The sequence below is a fragment of the Catharus ustulatus genome, chromosome 8 (genome assembly GCF_009819885.2).
Source record: "Catharus ustulatus isolate bCatUst1 chromosome 8, bCatUst1.pri.v2, whole genome shotgun sequence".
Lineage (NCBI taxonomy): Eukaryota > Metazoa > Chordata > Aves > Passeriformes > Turdidae > Catharus > Catharus ustulatus.
Window position 1 is genome coordinate 14,917,540 of NC_046228.1, and position 15,449 is coordinate 14,932,988.

General features: G+C 34.9%; 1 protein-coding gene across 3 annotated transcripts in view; it reads left to right on the forward strand.

Annotated features, from left to right (window-relative positions):
- Positions 1-14,788, forward strand: part of KNDC1 (kinase non-catalytic C-lobe domain containing 1) — a 58,589-nt gene extending 43,801 nt beyond the window's left edge. For 2 of the 3 annotated variants that reach the window (XM_033065716.1, XM_033065717.1), the window contains 15 exons: positions 996-1,087; positions 2,517-2,914; positions 4,717-4,810; positions 4,916-5,013; positions 5,291-5,502; positions 6,799-6,912; positions 7,315-7,462; positions 7,715-7,894; positions 8,895-9,110; positions 9,412-9,494; positions 10,753-10,903; positions 11,313-11,435; positions 11,538-11,597; positions 12,193-12,350; positions 12,613-14,788. In XM_033065716.1, coding sequence (XP_032921607.1) covers positions 996-1,087; positions 2,517-2,914; positions 4,717-4,810; positions 4,916-5,013; positions 5,291-5,502; positions 6,799-6,912; positions 7,315-7,462; positions 7,715-7,894; positions 8,895-9,110; positions 9,412-9,494; positions 10,753-10,903; positions 11,313-11,435; positions 11,538-11,597; positions 12,193-12,350; positions 12,613-12,844 — 2,359 coding nt within the window. In that variant the 3' untranslated portion in view covers positions 12,845-14,788. Of the gene's footprint in view, positions 1-995; positions 1,088-2,516; positions 2,915-4,716; positions 4,811-4,915; positions 5,014-5,290; positions 5,503-6,798; positions 6,913-7,314; positions 7,463-7,714; positions 7,895-8,894; positions 9,111-9,411; positions 9,495-10,752; positions 10,904-11,312; positions 11,436-11,537; positions 11,598-12,192; positions 12,351-12,612 lie in introns of those variants that run through there. The other variant, XM_033065719.1, reaches the window with a different exon arrangement.
- The last annotated feature ends 661 nt before the right edge of the window (positions 14,789-15,449 follow it).

Here is a 15,449-nt window from a genome sequence, read left to right on the forward strand (position 1 = left end):
AAATTTATTTCTCATTTTTCTTATTTAATCTTCAATGACATATGTATCTACCTGAAAAATAATCTTTAAATTCTTGTTTTACTGCAGCCTCCAAATACAGCACACTTGTATAAAAGCTTCTTGCTGAAGACTATTAAAAAAAGTAATCAATTTATGTCAGTTAATTTGGGGGTTTTTAGAACTACAAATTTGAAGTTTTGACAAAGAAGCTTAGTAGATAGAGTTTAGAAAAACTTCAGTGTTGAAAAGTGTATAAACCTTACAGAAAATTTCAGAGATAATAGATTGTGACCTCCAAATACCCAACCTTGGTATGCTGGCCTATTTTGCATTTGGATTGGGATTTTTAAGCAGATATTGAAAATTGGTTGGAAGTTAGGCCCTTAGTTCCCCAAAGTTCAGTGATATGGTAGGAGAAACCTGAGCTGTTACTGAGATGTGTGAAGGGTTGTCCTGTATATGAACTTTTGTTACAAAGTAGTTTTTGACAGTGAAAAATGCAGGTCTAGCTTTTACATCACATGTAAGGCTTGTCTTGAAATATCTCTCAGACACAGCTTGCTTAACATTAGTTTGACAAAGACTGTAGCAGTTTTTCAGTGTTAGCTTCTTTGACTTCAGATTATGATGATGATTCTAACTAGGCGTGACTTAGAGTCAGTTTTATCCAGAGGTTGAATCCTGAGTGAAAACCCTACTACAGTAACTTGGAGTCTGGAATTATGCCTTCTGTTTGTGTGTGCTCTGATACTTCTGTTAGAGTTTTGCAAATACTGTACAGGAAAATCTCTATTTTATTGTGCTTGAAGAGCCTTGTGAACATTTTTTTCCTCATAAAATAGTAACTCAAGCTGAGCATGAAAACTTTAGGAATCAGATAAATGCTGTGATGCCCTTTATGTGCATGATAGAGTCACTTGTAAGATCTCATTTTGCTGATGTAAATGTAAAAGTACAGGAAATATTAATTTTTCCTAGTCTCCTTGTATTTTCAGCAATCCTGAGGCAGATGAAGCAAAATGCAACAATAAATTACAAGATGTGAAGAAATCTGAAAGCATTTTGGCAAGCAGTGACCAGACAGAAGGTGAGAAGGGATTTCATGTTTCCAGATCTTTGTGTGTGCTGGGACACTATCAGTGACAGAAGCTTTGAGACTTTGCTTGTGTCTTCAGGAAAGCACTCTCCTTAACAGTTACAGACATTTTCACTGAATCTCGCATTATCAATGCCTTAAGGACATAAATATATTTTCTATGAAGCTTACATATGACCCAATGTTATTTTGTGGGTTTTCATTTATTTTTACTTACTTTCATTTAAATAGATGTTTCTGTTGAAAACCCTAAAGATGGTAACTGCTGTATGTGGTTTTCTTGTGTTTGAGTAGATATTCTAGTGTCTACTGTATTAGTGGATTGTTTATTTATACTTCTTCAGTTTGGGTTTTACATTTCTCCTGACATACTTTGTGATTGAAAATTTACAAAATATCTATCTTTCAGTAAGTAACTGAACTCAAAATAGAGCTGGAGCTGGTGAATCTTGATAACAAAGCCATTACCTTTTCCAGGCTTGGTGCATTGATGGACAGCTTCTATTTGTTGCTGTTTTACCAGTGTGAGGTTTTTTCCAAGATAGTTCATCCAAATTTCAGTATTTAAACTTGGTTACTTCTCTATTTTGAGCAAAGTGAAAATGTGTGTGCTTTACAGAAGGGCTTATACACTTACATCGTTCTTTTTATAGCAAAACATAACTTTGTAATTTTTCACTTGGCTGCTATTGTTCAATATTACAGTTTTCCATTTTGGCTCAGAATGATTGCAAATGTAGAGCTAGACTTTACTGTGGAATGTGTGATTTCTTTGCACCAGGAATTTAGGTTTGTTTGACTCCAAAGTGGCATATCTAAGCCCTGAAGGGCTGCTCAAGTGAAAAGGGAGACTGCTGGCAGGTATAAATGCTCCTGTCTCAGCATACCAGCCTTTGGCTGTCGCCTCAGTCCCTGAAAGTTGGTAGTAGTTGTTATAACTGCAAGAAACTCCCATCATAATTCAAGGGATTGAGTCCTGTAGGAGTAGAAAGTTTAACATCTATTGGCTATATCAAGTATTCTTTCCCTCTCTGTATGGAAAAAAACTTCAAGACTTACAGATGGGTGAAATAAGCTAAACATTTTACTAATGTGTGCTTAGGTCTGACATATTTCATTTGTGTTTTAAAGTTTCTCTGTGTTGTTTAAATGCTTGTTGCATATGCATGGGAAATATTTTGTACTCTTCGTAAATGTATTGTTTAACTATTGCTTAATAGTTTTGAGATGTTTTTAACCTTTATCATTTTACAATGTGTAGTTGAGATAAAAAATTTAAAGCCACAGTAAGCATCTAAACCCACTGTTAGAGCACATAGGTAGTCTCATAACAGTGTTTTGTATGTGTTGTGTTTAAGTTCAACAAAGCATGCATTACAGCACATGACCTTTATTTCTTTTACCCCACACCCATTTTTAGGAAAAGGGGAAGCAAATTTTGATGGGAAGACTGAGCCTATGATAAAAGCATCATTAGTTGAAATGAATTTTGATGAGTCACCTTTGGATAATATCAAAAAAGAATTGACTCTGCAGAGTACAATCCCTATTGCAAAAGAGCAGCAATATTTGCAAAGCAATGGCTGTGATCCAGGCTTTGCAGAAGAAAATGCAAGTTCAGAGGAACAGGCTGTGATAACGATAGCTGGAAACAGCTACCTGGCATCTCCCAATCTACCTGAATTTTGTGGCTGTAGTCCTGGTTGGAGCAGTGCATTTTATGGAGCTGAATGTTTTGATTCAGAAGTTCATAGTTACTTGAAAAACCTTGGAAATCAGAAATCAAGTGAGTCACAAAATATAGATGCTAAAAAAGTGGTGAGTACACTGATTTTAAATAATTAAGATGCATCTTGCTGGTTAAAAGTGTGATAAAATTTGTTCTTTTATAATGAGTAAAACCACCATTTTTTATTTTAAATATTGACTCTTAAGCAGTGTAAAATTGTCAAGATTTGTCATGTCTTAGCAATAAAGCACAGAAGAGGTGTAGTATTCCGAAATAAAGCCCACTGACACAAAAGTGTAATCACTGATCTACAACCCATCTTCTGTTCTTAAAGTTGACTGGAAAAGCACTGTCTGCCCTTTGCACAACCCCACAGGGATGATACTATAGAAAAAAGCTAAGAATGACTGTGACTGGAGCACATCACAGGCAGAGAGCTTCATCAAAAGTTTTTATTCTCTAGACCTACCTGAATTGGAAAATGTTGTGGAATAAACAGAGGATTTGTCTCTGACTTCATTGCTACTCACCCCCCGATATTTTAGGGGACAAAGCACTTTGTCCACCAGATTCCAAATGGTCACTCCTTCTGATTCCCTTTCTGTTTACATAGTCTCTTAATCGCTTTGATTGTGCTTTAATTGATAAAGTGGAAGCAGATCTTGAAGTAAAAGTAAGCAGCTTCCAATTGGAATCTGGTTAATAGTTTTCCTGTGTTTTCCCTGTTCTCTGTGTAATGCCTTTGTAGGAGTACATCTCTTAAAAATCCAGGGGGCTTTTATGGCTCTATGCTAATGAACTATGTTGTTAAACCTTTTGAGCTTGTCTGAAAAGCAGTGACAAGTTTTTCTTAAACTCAAATTAATTTCTAGCAAGTCCATCCCATTAAAGTTAACCTATTTACCAATCTGTTGTTTGATATGTTAGCTCTGAGCTGTGTGGTTTCTGATCACTCTGCTTGTGGGAGTTGTCTGTTGCATTCCATGTACTAACTGCATTTAAAATGCTGTTTCATGTAACTGGGTCACTGGTAGTTAACTTAGGACCAAGTGCAAAAGTCGCCACTTTTATAAAACACAACATACATCATATTTGTTGTTTCATAATAAATCAGAAGATGAACCCAAAGTGGATGGCCCATTTTTACTGGCTGGTAAAATAATGAAACCTTTGATATGCAAACAATTATACATGTAAATGTTTACTTTTAAATTGGTATATTTTGAGAGGCCTCATATATTTTCATTTCTATTCATTGCTTAAGTTACATAATTCTATAGAAATTCAATTTTTTCAATTTTGTGAAAATATAAATAGAAAATACAAAATCTGAACTTTGAAATTTATATGTCCTTTATTTCTAGAGCAGCTCTTTTGTCTGCCTTATGACCTGGTTGTATAATATCATGTAATTGTACTTGTTTGGAAGCCATTGATATCAGTCAGACTTTCAGTTCTTGCTGCAAATATAGGTCAGCTGTTTAAAGTGTTTCTAGTCCTGCACTAAATTAAGAACATGCAAATTTTAATTCTGGATGACTTCTGACTCGAAGTTTTAAATGCTCTTGAAAACAACCAGAGAAGTGCAATTATAACTAAAGGCATATTTATGTGACCAGATTCAAACTTCCACTTCATACACAAACCTTCTCCAGTTCTTAAGTTGTAGAACTGTGTCATCACTAATGCTTTTCTGGGAACAGGTAACTCCTGCTGTATTTTGCCTGTAAACACAGATATGAAAGGTAATTTTTCATTGCTAATATCATATTCTTGTCTGTTTGGATGTTCTGTCTTCATACAAAATAATTCTCTTCTGAAACTCCAGTTTCTTACTTGGAACCACCTTCTGCTTACGATTCTGATCAGAATCCTATTTCTTTTTAAATAGGAACTAGAACAATTGCTAATGATGGAGACAAAAAATTACAGAAAGACCATAAAGTTTTACCAGAAACTATTGCAGAAAGAAAGAAGAAGCAAAGGTAAGATTACAGCAATTTGCCAGTAATAAAATGGCTGCATGGTACTTTTAAGGATCTGTTCTGTAAGTCATTGATGTTCTTATGCCATGTATTTTAAATCTAAAGGTCCTGAAACTAAATCTATGTTGCCCAAACTGAGAGGACAGCTAAAGGAGATGAAATCAAAAGTGCAGTTTCTTGAACTGGTAAAGAAATATGTGCAGGCAAGTCAGACTTTATTTCACTTGTGCTTCATTTGTCATTTCATTACTGCATCAGTGAAACTGGCTGCTCAAATCACTATATGAAATGTGAAATGGTTTGTGTCAATCTGCCAAGGTAAGATCCAAAAGAATTACTAAAGGTAATTGCTACTAGTATTATTTAAAAAGGAAAAAAAATCAATTGTATGAAATGCAATTTGTCTTTAAATTGATTGTATTTTGTGTGAATTTTCCTCTTTAATTTCTGTTTTTATCATGGCCTTGCTTCTTTGAGCAGATGATGTATGCAGAGCAGTGGGGTGTGGAATCCTCTGTGCTGCCTACAGTCATTCAGAGTGGGAAAGGCGACACCATGGACATGGCACCTATGGGTGAATCATCATTGCTCCTTTACTATAACACAGAGAAACACCAGTGTAACAATCAAAATGGAGTGAGAGTTCTGCAGGCTGGTACACCACTTGGTTTAATGGCTTACTTATATTCTAGGTATTGTATATTTTACATATAAATTGGGTTGAAGCATAGTTGCTAAATCAGGAAAATCTCATCTCTGTGCTAAATCCTAGTTACTCAACATTTAATAAATTCTTCTCTCTTCTCTCAAGTTTCTGTTATTTCTGTGAATGCTCATTTACAGAAATGGAGATGAAAATGTCAAAAGATCAGCTGGCTTCCATTAAAAGTATTCGATAAAAAATAAAAAATAAAAAACTAGCAAATTTAAACTTTATCTTTTACTTATTTGAGGTTTACTCTGATAGTTGCCATGGAATCAAGACTTTGTTACTGCCAGCAGTACAACAATTCTTCATGTAGTCATATAATTTGGTAATTCTTATTAATAAGGTCTGGATATGAAAATGTTTAGGTTTGGTTCTACAGATTGTTGCCCCAATAATCAGTCCTTGGCAGTGATCAAGATGCAGGCTTATCTCAGGGTTTCAGTGGGGACAGAGATGTTCTTCAGCTCTGGTGATGGCAGTGCTGTTTTAAGGTATCTAAGCTGTAATAGTGTGAAGGATGGAAATTGGCAGAAGCTCCTTCAGACTTGTGCCACTGCAGAGGGAGCAATTTCCTCCCAGCTACTTCTCCCAGTTCATCCTGACTCTGAGACCCAGTTACTTACACTGAGTGCTGCTTTTCCTGGTAGTTAGTATTTTGCACAAAGTGAAGGAAATGTTTTGGAATTTGACTTTCCACATTCATCAAATCCAAACTCATGATTAGCTGTAAGCCAATAGGGACAAAAGGCAATTAACCTGTGTTAAGACCTTGAGAGTGTGTGTGTATATAAAAAAATAAAATGCCCTTATTTTTAATGTGTGTATAATAAGTGTATTCTGTTGTTAAAGTAACTACTCCTCTAATTAGAGCTACAGGGAATATTTTCTTGCTTAATGTATCTAATTCTTATGCTGTTATTATCATAAAAATGTTTTAAAGCAGCATCAAGTTAGATAATAGAAAAAAAAAAGAAAATGTAGTATGTTCTTCCATACTATTTAGATTGCAACTTACCTTAATAATAGAAATGTCAAAGTGGTTATCCACAAAATTGAAAGTAGAGAAACTCTTTATAAAACAAATTATGCTTTCAGAGTTGGCAATCACAGTACTTGATGTGTAAAAATAATTTTTAAAAGAAACAAGGTTTTATGAAGAGCTTGATAATATAAAATGCCTGTTCTTGATATTTTGAGGACTTTTTTTTGCTGTTGCTGTAGTTGAATGCAAGTTGAAGATGTGTTCTGGCTTGTCTGAAGTTTTTCTTGTGCTTTACAGAAATGCCTTTTTAGAAGGTTATGTACAACAGTTTCTTTACACATTTCGCTATTTCTGCACACAAGAAGAATTTTTGCAGTTTCTTCTTGATAGAATCAGCAGCACTTTATCCAGGTACAGTAAATTCCCATGAAAAACATTATCAAAGCATGGTTGAGTTTCCTCCCAATAACAAATAGCTGTTTCTCAAAAGTCCTACTTAATTAAAATTAATTCTTTATGTTTGTTTTTGTAAGACTCTTTTAATAAGTGAGAGCAAAATGAGAGCAAGAGCTGCATCTGACAATATGTTCATTTCTCAGTTCTGCTTCTCACTTTTCCCAGTTATCCACTAATGAGTAGTAATTCCAATCTCAGCTTTGTTTCCAAGAGCCATGGATTCTAGAGACATGAAATTTAGGAATTTAAGACACTACATTAAATACCAAATAAAACTTGTGTGTTTTGTCAGCACTTTTTTTAAATTGGAATTGGCTATCAATTTTGGCATAATAAGTTTCTTTTTCTTCTCACCAGTGCAAGCCTGGATCCTTCCACATCCCTTACCAAAATATGTAACCGCAGTTTCTACATCCTGCAGGCATGGATTGAAGACTGCTACAGTGTAGACTTTGCAACAAATACTGATCTTCTGGGTACCCTAAAAGCATTTATTTCTTCCAAGGTAGTTCAGAATTTCAGTAGATCCTTTAAGAAATAAAAAAAAAGTCAGTTATGGGATATGTAACATAGTTATTGCAAAAAGCTGCCCTAAGTACAATTAAAGTAAATAAAAGAAAAAATTGTGCTTTATTTGGCAGCTATGTTCAGTATGTCTGGTTTTGGACAAGTAAGAATCTTACAACTGTGCTGTAACTTGCTTATAATTTCTGGGAAATTGAGTTCTGTGTGCTGTTAGCCTATTTTGCATTCCCAGGTTGCTTCATTAAATGGCTACGGTGAGCGCTTGTTGTCATTGCTCGAGGACGCCTCTGCCAGGAGAAGCTGCAGTGCTGATCTGTGCTCTGGTGGGGACAAATGTGAAGAGGAAACTGAGGAGGGCAGAAAAACATTACATTCCCTATGTAAAAAGCTCTCAGAAGATGTTTCCAGAAAGGTGTGTCTTTTCTTCAGACTGCAGTGTATGGAGCACATTTCCATATATTACGTTGCGACAAAACCAGAAGTCCAACTAAGGTCCAGACCTACTTAGTAAGAATTATGTACCTGCACTTTAAATTTTCTTTTGAAAATATCTAAGATCCTGACAGTTCCTATAACTGTGACAGTAATCTGAAGTTTTAACTCCTGACAGCTGTTTCAGTAATCCCAGATCAGAAAATTAAAATTTTGAGAATCGAACTCTTCATTCTTGACGCTAATATGTGACTCATAGTTATTAGGAAACCTTTGCCCTCTTGTCAGCTATTAATTCTTTTGGTTAGGCATCTTTGTAAGAATATAAATACAAGAAAACAGCAGGAACTACAAGGTTCCCTGCTAGAACTTCAAAACTCATAGCAAGAGCTAGTCTGAACGTACTGCAGGCTTTTCCCAAAAATAGATGTCTTTACAGAGTGACCAAAATAACATGTGGAAGTCAAATGTATCAATAATTTGCAAGCTGAATTAAACATCAGCCTCGTGATAAAGGTGCAAAATTCCATGGGTATGTTGGGGATTCAGCCAAGAAAGGGCAGACAGAATAGAGGAACATGGACTTTTTTTATTGTCACTGCACAATAATGGTAATGGAAAAATGCAAGAAGGGAAAAGAATGAAAAACCAGGTATTTCTTGGAAAGGGATGTTTGATTCTAAGCAAAAAGGAGAAGTAAAATATTTTATGGAAGCAAGCTTGAATACATGTTTGTTTTAAATACTGATTGTTGATTGAGATCTGGCAGCTCCTGCTTAGACTCATCCACTGTGCATATTATATTAGCTTAAAATAGCAGTGTGGAGTAAACCAGTTTGTTCTGGGCTAACCTTGAAGATTAGCTGAAGAGTATAGTGTGCACAAAGGTGTTTCTCTTAACAACACTTTCTTGAAAGTTACATCAAGGGGAGACTTAGTGTTTTAGAGAAGTTGTAACCTTACATTTATTTTTTCTACAGAACTTGTACTGGAAACTATCCAAAGGTATGGGACCCATTGCACAGCATCAGAGAGAGCGACTGCACACAGGTTCAGCAGTTTTGCCAAAGCCCTGCTGTAGCAGTTTGGCAGAAGAATCCTCAGTCTCCTTAGCTAGAGCAGATGAAGTGGAACCAGTTCTCTTGATTGAGTGTAGTGCCCAACAGCTTTGTTGGCAGCTGACACTACTGCAACAGGTACAAAGGTCTAGGTTTATTTGGAAGTACAAATAATATCTATCTTCTTACTCTTCTTTCTTTACCATTTCCCAGCCTTGTTTCAAGCTTATTTTGTACTATTTTATAAGACTTTGAATTAAAATTTTTCTCTTGAAATCTCTACAGTGACATTTAGAATATCTAATGCTATTCTTAGGCTGTGATCCCTCTCATAATTCATGCAGGTGGGGTAGGAGGAGGGCATAATCTGTCATTTTTACCCTCGAGCATTTTAAAAGAACTGTTAGAACTAACAGTAGATTCATCTTGCTTTTTTTAGGAAGTATTTAATAAATGTCATCCAGTACACTTCCTTAATTCCAGAGCACTTGGTGTTAAAGACAAATGTGTTGCTGTGCCGAAGTAAGTTGCTTGTTTTAACTGCCATTGAATTCTGTTGATACACAATAACTTAGAATGCTATACTTTTAATACAGCCAGAAACAGAGAAACAATTAAAATACTGAGTTGGGTTTTTTTTTACAGACTAGGTGGCCCGTTTATATGGGTTATTTAATTTGAGATTTCATATGTGGATATAGGTATGTACCTATGCACATGCATGTATGTAGAAGGCCACATTTGCCAGGTGATTCCTTTGAAATCTGAAGTGAGTTAAGGCCAAAATATTTCTGATAACTTGCCTTGGAGGTTGCTTGAAAGGTTTCATTTTTGGCAAGGAAAAAACGTCATGGATTCTGAAGTAGATCCTTGGTCATGAATGTGTATATGTATATAAAATCTCAAAGACATTTACAGTCTTGCAGAGTAGCTGGGGTTGGAAGGGACCTCTCAAGATACATATTCCCACCACCCTGCTGAAAGCAAAGTCTGAGCTTGCCCAGGGTCCAGGCAAGGTCCAGGTTGCCCAGGGTTGTGTGCAGTTGGGTTTTGAAGGTGGATGGAGACTCCACAGCTTCTCTGTACAATGTTCCTTTTGTGTGTTAGGGAGATTAATTTTTGGTATTCAGAGATACGCAGGAATTTTCCTGTAGTTACTAGAGTGGTTACCAATCTATTTAAATTATTTGCTCATCAGTGATTAATGTTTTAATCCAACCACATAGACCTAATTATTTTTATGATGGTCTACTTTTACATAATCAGTGGATTCAGTTAGCTTCTAATTAGTAGTTGTTAATTGCACTACCTATTGTAGATTTTTGCTTCTAAGATTAGGGAATGAACAGCTAAAGCCACTCATTTTTTCTAGGTTATTCAATGGCCAAGGCTAGATCACTGGTTTATATAGATTTTGGGATTCAGTCACGGGAAACTACATGGTGGTGCCACTTGATATCAGGCTTAATTTTTTATGTGGCTGCATGGTTGAGTTTCTGGATGTTATTTTGTGTCACTAAGGAGTGGTGAAAGTGTTTTTTATGTATAGAAATGTATCCTATATATACTTACTTTTTTATCAGATATACTTACCTTGTAATTATAAGGAAGAAAAAGTAACATGGCTTACTGTGTACATCATGAATGCAAATCAAGAACGCAAATAGTGCAAAATTATTTTAAATGTTTAGAAGTTGACATCTTCACAATCAAGGTTTTCTTTAAAAATCCAATATCAGCCAGAATTATTTTTACCTTTTTTTTTCTATATTTTCCTTAGGGCAGTTTCTGCTGAGGCAGTTTCACTTAAAGTCTGTAATCTCTTTCTGTCAAAGTGTGTACAAGACCAGTACCTTCTGCAATTATTGAAAAATGCAGACAGTATCAGCACCTGGGTTGCTGCTGAAATTGTAACATGTCACACAACTAAGGTTTGTCATTGCTTATTGTACTATTAGCTACAAAACTGTTATTTATTTGTCATTATCTATGACTTACTATGTAGCAAACCTGCAAGAAATATTGTGAAACAGACCTGTGAGTGGGCAGTTAACAATTTGATTTGTTGTCACAAGGAGAGTTTTGGATGCTTTTTAGTAGCAGGTGTCAAAACCTAACAGAATGTAAGAAATGGATTGTCTGAGGGGAATACACATCAGACTTTTATCAAGGACACCTGAGTGACAGGAAGAGAAAAACTGTGTGAGGGGAATGTTACTACAGTCAGCAATTTCGGTAACAAACTGAAAAAGGAAATACCTCTTCTTTCTTCTCATTTAATTTTATTATGTAAACTTACCATGTATGTGTGTATATTAAATATCTTAATTTTTTTTCCAGCGGCAGGTGAGCTTGTTATCAAAATTTCTTCTTATAGCAAAATGCTGCTATGAACAAAGAAATTTTGCTACTGCAATGCAAATCCTAGCAGGCTTGGAAAATCTTATTGTACGACAGCTGCCAGTAAGTTTGGGACTGTGTTCTCTAACCGTTTTGCTTAATATAATCTTGTTCCAATATAGACATTAATGTCAAAAACAAAAATATATTCTGTTTTATTGTAAGGCCTGGAAAATTCTACCTGCAAAAGTAGCTGAGATAATGGAGGAGCTCAAGGCTGTTGAGGTATTGTATAAGGTCTTTAATGCAAAATTACATCTTTGGGATTGGAGAAGGTTCAAGATCTGCTTAAATGGGTGTCTCTGCAAGATGAAAACCGTAATTATTACTTTTAATTATGAGTTTAATTTGACTTTTACTCCTAATCCCAGAGTTTACATGAATTTTAATCTCAGTATTTCTTTAACATGTGTCCTGTGTGATAAATCAAAATTTCAAAAGCAAGCTAAACATTTGATACGCTACATTGCATTAGAAGATTTCTGCAGAAGCTTTGCAGCTGTAATGTGTTCTGAAAAAACCTTAAATTCCTATTTTATTATAGGCATTATTTTATTGATCTGTATAATTTTGAAGCATAGAGTGAGGTTTTAAAATACAGTGATTTAGAACAATTGAAATTATATATGAAATATCTTTTAAGATTATCTTATTTGCGTACTTTAAAAAGTTTGCCACCAGATGAATTCATAGTGTTCAACTTCAGTACCAAAAGTTAATATTCATTATAAATAAATAGATAGTGTAAAGTACGTGGAGAACTTTTAAAACCTTCCCCAAGATTTAATGTGAGCTTAATCTGTGTGCATTTTTTAACTAGGTGTTTTTAAAAAGTGACAGCTTATGTCTGATGGAAGGAGACAGATTCAAAACTCTTCCAACAATTCCATCAGCCCATGTTTTGGCTATGCACGTCCAACAACTTGAAACAGGAGGATTCACAATGACAAATGGAGCTCACAAGTGGACTAAACTTAGGTAATTATTTTAATTATGTGTGTATATCCCCTATATTTTTTATTAGACTAGTGTCTAATGAGATAATGAGAGCTAATGCAGCATTTCACAATTCACAGTTAAAATAGTTTCATTTGTTTAGACATGTAACTAAAGGTACATATACAATAGAATAAAATGCTTGATGCCTTTGAATTTTCTTTAAGGTTTGTTTTTTGGCTTGTGCTTTCATTTTTATCATCAGCAAAACAAACTAATCTTTTTTACCATATTCTCTTACAAGAAATATTGCAAAAGTTGTGAGCCAAGTTCATGCTTTTCAAGAGAATCCTTATACATATGCACCAGATTTCAAGCTGCAGTCTTACCTCAGACAAAGAATAACTCGTTTTAAAGATGCAGACATTTCTGCCTTGGCAGCTGACAACTGTGCCAACTTCCATCAGATACCAGCAGAAAAACATTCTCGAAAAATTCAGGACACACTGCGCAGGATGAAAGCAACGTTTCAGTAATTATTTATATTTCATCTGTTCTCTTCTGAGTCTAGACTGTAAAACTGGATTAAGACGACTTCATCTACTGGACCTATTTCCAAGCAAATACTTAAGTGAAGACATAAGATACTGTCTCAAGTTGAAATTGTTATATTTCATAGCATGGAATTATAAAATGCTGACTAAAGAAATTTGAGTCACTGGCAACTGGATGGGGGATCAAAAGAACAGAAAGAGAGAGAAAATTAAAGGGAGTATAGATGAAAAGGCTTATTAATTTTGTTGCTCTTCTTTAGCATAAATAATTAATTAGCCTGAAAACCAATATCTAAAAAATACTGTGGAAAAAGTTAAAATTCCAGCTTCTGTTGCCAAGTTGGCCTAGGAGAGTTCAAAACATAGTTCATTAAATGTTGAATCTATTTTTATATAAACACAATACACTTATATCCTGTTACATTGTGCATAAACACAGATCCTCTGCTATTCATTGGCTGTTGGTGTGGCTTGCTTTCCATGTTGTATAATATGAAAACTGACATAAATAATTGGCTATTTCTCCTATCAAGGAGGGAGAGGAATGCTACCCTTCAACTTTTTTTTTTTTAAGTTTGATTTTAAAGTTATCAGACTAACCTGTTTCCAAGTGAAAGTAAGATATGAATGTATTACCAATTCGTTGCTCTGCTTCTGCACTCCTGGCATTGTGAAGACAGTAAATGTGAAATTGTTTTTTTTATCTGTGTTTGGCACAAGAGTCACTTTGCCAATTTATGTCTTTCTGTATGTGTGCACATCTGAGTATGGCTTTTGCTCCCAAGGTTGTTTCTGTAGATCACAGTGCTCCAGCAGCATCCAACAGAAGATAACCGTGTGAAATTTAGATCTGCAACTTGTAAAACTGTGGTGCTAACCTATTCATAGAGCTTATACTTACAAGACCTGAATGGCCATGAAATGTGTTGCTATTGCTAGAAAATTTGTTGAGCTACCCAGGTTTATGCAAGGCCAGAATGTTGAGGCTACACATTAGTTAAAAATACAAGTATTTCTACCAGAGGGAGCAATGGTAGTGTTCAGTGAGAAGTAGGGAAGGGCAAGAAACACTTAAGAACTGTTCTGGAAGTGATTTGCTTAGAACTGTGTTTTTAAAAAAAAATTAAAAAGGAAATGTTTTGAGAGATGTGAAGGGCAGATGTGAACTAAGTGTCTCATCAAGTGTTGGTGATGGAGAAAGATAATGATGTAAGAAATGGGAGTGTGTACATGTCTGGTATTTCACAGTTGTACTGTTGTGTTTGACAGAAGTGCATGTGCACATGCTAAACTGTAGCTTTCTCAGTGTATGAGAGGAAGACTTCTCCTTTTCTCCTGTCAGTAAAAGCAATATTACATCTCAATCCTCTCTCATCTTCCTCAGTAAAAAAAGGTGTGTCCATACTTTAAATACTCAGTTACTTTTTCCTACTAATACAATACTACTACTCTTTTGGCTCTTATTGGTTTAGACTCTGAAGAACTCAATCCTCAACAGAGTTTTCTTGCTTTTGTTCTACCTTTAATGTGATCTATTTTATTTACCATATGTGTGTTTAACATGTCATTAATTATAGTATTCTGACTTACCCTTAGGGAAGTAAATCATGTTGCTGTTTCTCTAAAAATTGCCAAATGTGAAAACATTTAATATTTGCCTCCTACCTTTATGATTTAAGATTGTTAATAACATTATCTTCAGACATACATTTCACACATTTTATCTGTATGCATTTATTTTAAATAATTTGTTTTGTTAGTAGTTATTTGGGGTTTTGTCAATTAAAAATTACCATTTACTTAAACCCACACCTTGCCTTTGAACAACTGTAAAATTTTAAGTAGCATAAGTTTTACTAATGTAACTAAAGTACTCCACAAGACTTGCTAATCACATGATCTTAATAAATTCATTTTATACAGTTACCAGTCAGACTTTTGAAATTGCTTTTGTGAATTTTCTTATAATTTATATTTTGCACTTATGAGAATTAGCTCATGTATTTCTTAGCTCTTTGCTACTACATCTAGAAAATATTGCTTATTCTATGAAGATAACTGATGCTGTGCAAGATTTTTAAAATCAGTTCATGTCCTCTGTAAGTGCTTCAGTGCATTAAACCTTTTATTGGTATTAATGCACAGTACTGAGTTATGGTGCTACTTTGGGGTATTTCCATTAATCAGACATTTCAGATTTTGTGTTTAGGCACCACCCCACAGCAACAACAGCAACAAATGTTAATAGCTAATGAAAAAGAATTTAATTAGCAACGGATGTTAATAGCTAATGGAAAAAAATCCACTCCTTTACAAGGAAACTGTTTTGGTTTTGTCCGTGAACACTGAGGTATGTGCATCTTATGAGATTTCAGAAGAAAGTTACATCTAGCATTTAACTGTGCTGCTTATTTATGACTAATAAATAAGGCAGTAAAGGTTGAGCTGACGTTTTCTCTCTTCGTGGAGAATGTCCTTTAAGAAAAAAAAAGGGACAAAACATATCAAAGAAACATTTTTATCTAGTTGGCAAGATATTGGCATCAGTAATCATACTACATAAGTAGGGACTTGTCTGGCCCTGTGC